The 7,595-nt window shown below is 46.0% G+C and overlaps 1 protein-coding gene across 1 annotated transcript; it reads left to right on the top strand.

The window, feature by feature from the left end:
- Positions 1–5,700: 5,700 nt before the first annotated feature.
- LOC102449580 (olfactory receptor 5J3-like) lies at positions 5,701–6,638 on the top strand. Its single transcript, XM_006116952.3, has one exon. It carries the CDS (start codon positions 5,703–5,705, stop codon positions 6,636–6,638), a length of 936 nt encoding a protein of 311 aa, XP_006117014.1. The 5' UTR covers positions 5,701–5,702.
- The last annotated feature ends 957 nt before the right edge of the window (positions 6,639–7,595 follow it).

The following is a 7,595-nucleotide window of genomic DNA, read 5'->3' as shown; positions in this document are numbered from 1 at the left end:
GCCCCTAAATGTCCCTTGAATCAGCCTACATTTAAACACAAGCAGCTCACGAAGGGATGTTATACTAGCCATGTTGGGTGGATTGAAGAACAAATGCACCATGGACACCACTGGGGGTTTGAGACGGAGGAACCAGGCCCCTAAAGTGTAAGGCTTTTTGTACATGAGGGAGCAACCTAGTGGCCAGTGCTTATTTAAAGGGTGCACTCTTATGGGTAACCTTAGAGCCAGATTCAGAACTTTAGAGGCCTTAAGCACTGAAAAGATTATGGTGCCCCCCATATGTAATTCAAAATAAAAACAATACTATACCATAAAATAATATTTTATTTTTCAAAATGACACAAAACTTACATGTATGCTGAAATTAAAATAGCTTCTTTCTAGATTTCTTGATTGCAAAATTCTGGATAAGTTCATTGATGCTGACTCGACGAAGCATGTCCGCTTCCATACACAATAGGGAAAGTGAATCAAGTCTGTCCTTCCACATTGTTGTTCTCTGAGGGTTTTTTATTCTTTACAGCTGAGAAAAAGAGCGTTCTGCGGAGCAGTTAGCAATCATCAATGTGAGAAAAATATGTAGTGCGATCTCTATATTTGGAAATACACATTGTAGTCTGTCTTTCAATATTGTGTCATGAAGATCAATGTGACTGAATTTCATTTTTCCTGTTTCATTAAACTTTGCACGCATATAACAATGGAACTGCCATACTTCTCCACAGAGATTCATGTTCAAGTCAACAGGGTCTGAGTCAATTAGCTTTTGGGAACCTTGTGAATATTGTTCATCAGATAAGTCCATATCGTTTAGAAAAGAAAATCTACTTGATACTTCTTTGTACACTTCACCTCTCCTCTTCATATGAGCTTCAAGTGTATCAGTTATAGTGTAGTAATTTGTCTCTAGGGCTGTGTCCAGACTCAGGGGTTTTTTCGGGAAAAGTAGCCTTTTTCCGAAAAAACTTCCCCTGCGTCCAGACTCAAGCCGCGTTCTTTCGAAATTAAATTGAAAGAACGCGGCTTTTCTTTCGATGGCGGTAAACCTCATTTCACGAGGAAGAACGCCTTCTTTCGAAAGTTCCTCTTTCGAAAGAAGGCGTTCTTCAATGTAAATAGGGCTTCTTCGAAAAAGAGCATCCAGACTCACTGGATGCTTTCTTTCGAAAAAGCAAGCCGCTTTTTCGAAAGTTCAACGTGCAGTCTAGACACTCTCTTTCGAAAGAGGCTCTTTCGAAAGTATCTTTCGAAAGAGCCTTTTTCGAAAGAGGCTTGCAGTCTAGACATAGCCTAGGATTCAATGCTGTTTCTATTGCACTGCTATCATTTGCTTGTTTTTTCCTGATTCGCTTGCGAGACTGGGCTTCTCTGTAGTTAGTATCAGGCAAGATATCCTTTGATATGTCTTCAAAACATTCAAAATCATTCCTCAAAGTGTGTAAGTAGTCTGCTAATGATTGACCGAGGTCTGCACATGTTTTCAAATCCAATTCTTTTTCTTGGAGAGCTTGACTTGTGTGGTAAAAGTGTTGTAAAATTTCATTCCGCATGGTCAACATGAATACAAACTTGCATCTTGTTTGCAATGTTTTCTGCCTCTCGTATAGTTTCTTCCTTTTGTGATTGGTCTTCAGCTATACTTTCTAATCCATCCACAATCTTTGAGTAGGACTCCAGAATTGTACTTGTTGCCTCTACATGTGCCTTCCAACGAGTATGAGAAAGAGATTTCAACACATGATCATTGCCCAAATATGTTTTAAGAACTGCCCCTTATCTCAGTTATCTGAACTTAAAAAAAAAAAAATTACACAACGTATACTATTTTTTATGTATAAATATATATAATATATATATAAGAAAAAAATGAATCAAGTACATATAACTCAGAAGACTGTATCAATAATAAAACATAAATTTATTGCAATACATGACAGGATCTGATTTCCTCGCATTATTTCGATCTGCGTTAGTAGGATGCCCCCCTGGTTTAGGTGGGGATAAGTAATAAACAGAGAACAGAAAAATGGGGGACGAGTGTGTAGTGGAGTGTAAGGAAGTCTAACAGAGTTGTGATTTTTCCCATGATGACTACTTCGATGCTTTTTTTTGAAATATCAAATATCATATTAAAAAAAAATTTTTTTTTTTGGGTGGCCCTGCTTTGCTGGTGCCCTAAGCATATGCTTAGTTTGCCTATTGGGTAATCCATCCCTTGAAATGCGTGGGATGACGTAGGCCAGAAGTTCTCAACCTTTTCCTTTGTGAGCCCCTCTCCCCCACATGCTCTCAAAATCCATAGCCTGTCTGTGCCCAACAGCTGATTTTTCCATATATAAGCCATGGCCAGAGTTCGGGGGTAACAAAACAGGGCAATACAGGGTGGGGGACTGTGAAGTGGGGGACTGTGAGGCTTTGGGGCTGTGGACATCAGCTACTTGTGGTGAGGCTACGGCTTTCTGCCCTGCACCCCAGCAAGTCTAATGCTGGCCCTGTTTGGTGGACCCCTTGAACCATGGGAGTCCTAAACCCAAGCAAAAATGATTAAAGGTCTAGAAAACATGAGCTATGAGGGAAGACTGAAGGATTTGGGCTTGTTTAGTTTAGAAAAGAGAAGACTAAGGATATGTCTACACTACAGAACTAATTTGAACTAAGCTAATTCGAATTAGTGCATCTAGACCTAAAAACTAATTCAAATTAGTGTTTTGCTAATTCGAAATAGCATGTCCACATTGAGTGGACCCTGAACTGAAGTTAAGGCTGGCCAGAACCAGGACTTAGAGTGTGGAGCCGCTGCCTCAGGCTAGCCGAGGGCTGTGCTTAATGGGACCCGACCCCCACCCCGGACAGACAGTTCCAGGGTTCCCCGCTTGCTTGTCTACCTTGTTGAGGGACAGCAAAGCAGTCCTGTCTTGGAGTGCCCTGAGTGCCCACACTCGGCACATCACAGCACTTGGCCATCAGCCCGGCTGCACTTGCCGCAGGCTGCCATCCGGAGGATGGGGGGGATCAATAGGGAGGCTGTCAGGATCCAGGAGGCTCTGCAGGAGAGCTTCCACCCTAAGGAGCCTGCAGAGCCACCCCAGTCCTCCCCATAGAGGGCTTGTACCCCATTCTTCCCTCACCTCCTCCCACTTACCCCTCCCTAGCCCCCCTTCCTGATGTAAAAAATAAAGGACACGTGTGTTCAAAAATAGAAACTCTCTTTATTTAACAAAAAGGGGAGAGGGGGGATTAACCTTTGGGAAGACTGGGAAAAGGAGGTGGGAGAGGGGAAGAGAGAGGGTGGGAGAGGGGAGGTGGAAACCTGGGAGGAGGGAGCTGGAAGAGGGAAGCCAGGGGAAGAAGGAGGAGGGGAAGTATAAAACTATGGTATGCCATATCTTCAGTATTGTGTGCAGATGTGGTCTCCTCACCTCAAAAAAGACATTTTGGCCTTGGAAATGGTTCAGAAAAGGGCAACTAAAATGATTAGGGGTTTGGAACAGGTCCCATATGAAGTGAGGCTAAAGAAATTGGGACTTTTCAGCTTAGAAAAGAGGAGACTGAGGGGGGATATGATAGAGGTCTATAAAAGCATGAGTGGTGTGGAGAGGGTGAATAAAGAAAAGTTCCTCATTAGTTCCCATAATAGAACGACTAGAGGACACCAAATGAAATGAATGGACAGCAGGTTTAAAGCTAATAAGCAAAAGTTCTTCTTCACACAGCACATAGTCAAACTGTGGAACTCCTTACCAGAGGAGGCTGTGAAGGCTAGGACTATAGCAGAGTTTAAAGAGAAGTTAGATAAATTCATGGAAGTTGGGTCCATGGAGTGCTATTAGCCAGGGAGTAGGAACGGTGTCCCTGGCCTATGTTTGTGGAAAGTTGGAGATGGATGGCACGAGACAAATCGCTTGGTCATTGTCTTCAGTCCATCCCCTCCGGGGTACCTCGTGCTGGCCGCTGTTGGCAGACAGGCTACTAGGCTAGATGGACCTTTGGTCTGACCCAGTATGGCCATTCTTGTGTTCTTATGTTCTAAGCTCAGGGCTCAGGGTCGAGGTCTCACTGGACCAACTTGATTTTCATGCAAACCTGCTCCTGGGTTTGTATGTGGCCTTTGGTGGCCAGGCTGGCAGCTATCCTTCCCTAGACGGCCACATTCCTGTGCCTAGTGCGGAGATCGTGGACATTGGAGGCCTCTCCCCAAACGTCAATGAGGTCCACGATATCCACAGTAGACCAGGCGGGCACCCACCTCTTGTGGTCATGGGCAGGCTCCTGGGAGCCGCCAGCCTGGTCCCAGGAAGCGGCGGAGGGCTGGGTGGCAGTGGGTGGCTGGTTCGTGCTGTGCCAGGAGCAGGGTCTGCTGGCTGGGTGCTGGCAGGCTTGCAACTGGCACAAGCACTGTAGCCAGACTGTGCCCCTTTAAGGGCTCCGGGGCCGGGAGGGGGGCAAAAAAGTTTCCCTAGTTTGGCCCAGAGTGGCCACCAGGGCAAGCTGGGAAGGGCTAGCCTCCAACTACTTCAAATTAAGTGGCTACACAGCCCTTAATCCGAACTACTTAATTCGAACTAGGCATTAGTCCTCGTAGAATGAGGTTTACCTAGTTCGAATTAAGCGCTCCGCTAGTTTGAATTAAGTTCGAACTAGTGGTTTGCTTGTGTAGCGCCTATGAAAGTTAATTCGAACTAATGGCTGTTAGTTCGAATTAACTTTGTAGTGTAGACATACCCTGAGAGGGGATATGATAGCAGTTTTCAAGTATTTAAAAGGGTGTCACAAGGAGGTAGAAAAATTGTTTTCCTTGGCCTCTGAGGATAGGACAAGAAGCAATGGGCTTAAACTGCAGCCAGGGATGTTTAGATTGGACATTAAGAAAAACTTCCCAACTGTCAGGGTGGTTAAACACTGGAATAAATAATTGCCTAGGGAGGTTGTGGAATCTCCATCATTGGAGATGTATAAGAGCAGGTTAGATAGACAGCTATCAGGGATGATCTGGAAGATATTGGGTCCTGCTGTGAGGGCAGGGGACTGGACTCAAGGACCTCTTGATGTTCCTTCCAGTTCTAGTGTTCTCTGGTTCTATGATTCTAGGCTGTGCCCTGATTGGCTTTGTGTGAGGGGCGGAATAACTGTGTGTGGACGCCATCATGTGACACAAGCCCCCCGTCAGAGAGGTCCACCTAAAACACACTCTTCCTGCTGCCGTTTTCAGTCGATATTTTCTTTTCCACACCACACACCCCCCTTTCTTTTATTTTGATCTCCATGGTGTCATGCACACCAGCTTCAGGGTATGTTTATCAATGGTTCTTTTTTCTAAATAGGGGTTTGAGTTTTGCTGACAGAAGAAGAGGTTAAATATTTATCCAACAGTTTGATTGTTTCATCTCACAGTCTGTCTTGGCATCTCTGCCTCTGTCTCTTTGCCCACCTGCACTGCCATTTAAGCTATTCTGTGTCCCCCTCTTTGGCTGGCTACTGCCCTGGGTTTGCAAAGTCTGTAGGAGTGGGAGGTGGCCCAGAATACTTTACCTGGTCTCTGTGGGATGAAATAATACCAGGTGAGATGCCAGACCAGAGGCCATGAAAGGTAGAACAGTGAGGCACGTCTGAGAGTGCGGTGTGCCGCCTACAAGCAAGTCACGGTGGCCAATTGACCTTCTTCATCTGTCTTCTTCACACAGGGACCATGCACCATAGAAATGACCTGGTCAAACTGCACCGAAGCCACAGAGTTCATTTTCTCGGGATTCACAGATCGCCCGGAGCTCCAGATCGCCCTCTTTGTGCTGTTCCTTGTGGTCTATGCTGTGACACTGCTGGGGAATCTTGGGATGATCCTGCTAATCAGGCTGGCTGCCCAGCTGCAGACTCCTATGTACTTTTTCCTGAGTACTTTGGCTTTTGTGGATTTCTGGTACTCCACATTTATCACTCCCAAGTTTTTAGCTGACCTGCTAGCAGAAAGGAAAGTCATCTCTTATGCCGCCTGTGTGTGCCAATACTGCTTTGTCAGCTTCTTTGGGGTGACAGAGTCTTTCCTTCTGACTGTGATGGCGTACGACCGTTACGTGGCCATCTGTAACCCCCTGCTTTATACTGCTGTCATGTCCCCCAGATTCTGTGTCCAGCTGGTCGCTGGGTCCTTCCTCGCTGGGTTTATAAATGGAATGATCCAAACCATCACCACATTAAAATTATCCTTCTGTGGTCCCAATGTCATCGACCTGTTCTTCTGTGACATCTCCCCACTGTTGTCCCTCTCCTGTTCCAACACCAGCGTCTACCACGTGATCCTCTTGGCTGTGGCTTGTGTGGCTGGGATCTTCACCAGCCTGACTATCCTCATCTCCTACGTGTTGATCTTCTCCAACATCCTAAAGATCCGCTCCGCCGAGGGAAAGCGCAAAGGGTTCAACACCTGCACCTCCCATGTGACCGTCGTCACCATCTTCTATGGCCCAGCTCTGTTTATCTATATGCAGCCCAGCACCCAGCATTCGCGGGACCAGGACAAAGTGGTCTCCGTGTTCTACACCATGGTCACCCCCATGTTGAACCCCTTAATCTACAGCCTGAGGAACAAAGAGGTGAAGAACGCTGTGAAAAGGGTCATAGAAATGAATTTAGTCCCCTAGGGGAGGTCCTTTTATGAGCAAATGGGGCTGATGTCTGATGAGTGGACACCTCTGTTGGGTTGAAAACAACAATGGCTCCTTGGAAAGAGTTCAGAGTGAATAGTTGAAGTGAAGTGAGTAAGGGAAGAGTTGGAAGAGTTTGTCGATGACCCAACTTTGTACAGTTTCACTCATTTTAATGCATTTCTTCAGGTCCCCCACGTTAAATATTGACACAACATGGAACCCTGGTTAGAAATTTTGAAGACAGGGCCGGGGATTTAGCCACACCAATCACAACAGCCAGTCTCTTGTGCCTGTGTCCTTAGAGAAGGAGTTATGAGGTGGGTCAGCTTCCCTGGGGGAGGCTATCACAGGGCTGCATGTCTTAATTCTCAGGGGTCGGACTGAAACAAGGTCACTGTGGCCATTTGATGGTTGTCACCTGCCTTCCTCACGCAGTAGCCATTCACCAAAGCAATGACTAAATTTCACAGGCTTCACCAGTGGTCGAGTTTTATGTCACCATTTTCACATGGTTTTTAATAGTCTGTGTGGTCAGCATTTTGGGGACATTTGGTATGATTATATTATTCATGATCAACTCTCAGCTTTACATTTCCAAGTGCTTTCTCCTGACTAACCTGGCTTTTGGGAGATGTCTTTATTTCCACACGTCTCCCCCCCAAAGTGCCAGTGGACTTGTTGGCGGAGAGGAAAACCGTTTCTTCTGCTGCCTGCTTGACCCAGCTCTGGTTTCTCGGTGCTTTGATGATGATGCAGTGGCTCCTGGTGGCCGGGAGGGTGGATGACAGGTATGTGGTCAGCGGTAACCCATTGCTCTGAACCACCATCCTGGCTTTGAGACTCTCTGTTCAGCTGGTGCCTGGTTCCTTCTTAGCTGAATGGTGCAAACAATTGTCCTGAGATGATCCCATTGTGGTTCCAATGATTGGTTCTCTTGTGACATTTCTGTAA

Source organism: Pelodiscus sinensis, chromosome 5 (assembly GCF_052426305.1).
Source record: "Pelodiscus sinensis isolate ZL-2025 chromosome 5, ASM5242630v1, whole genome shotgun sequence".
NCBI classification, from domain to species: Eukaryota; Metazoa; Chordata; order Testudines; family Trionychidae; genus Pelodiscus; species Pelodiscus sinensis.
The sequence above is the reverse complement of the archived record's forward strand: the minus strand, read 5'-3'. Positions and strand labels throughout refer to the sequence as shown.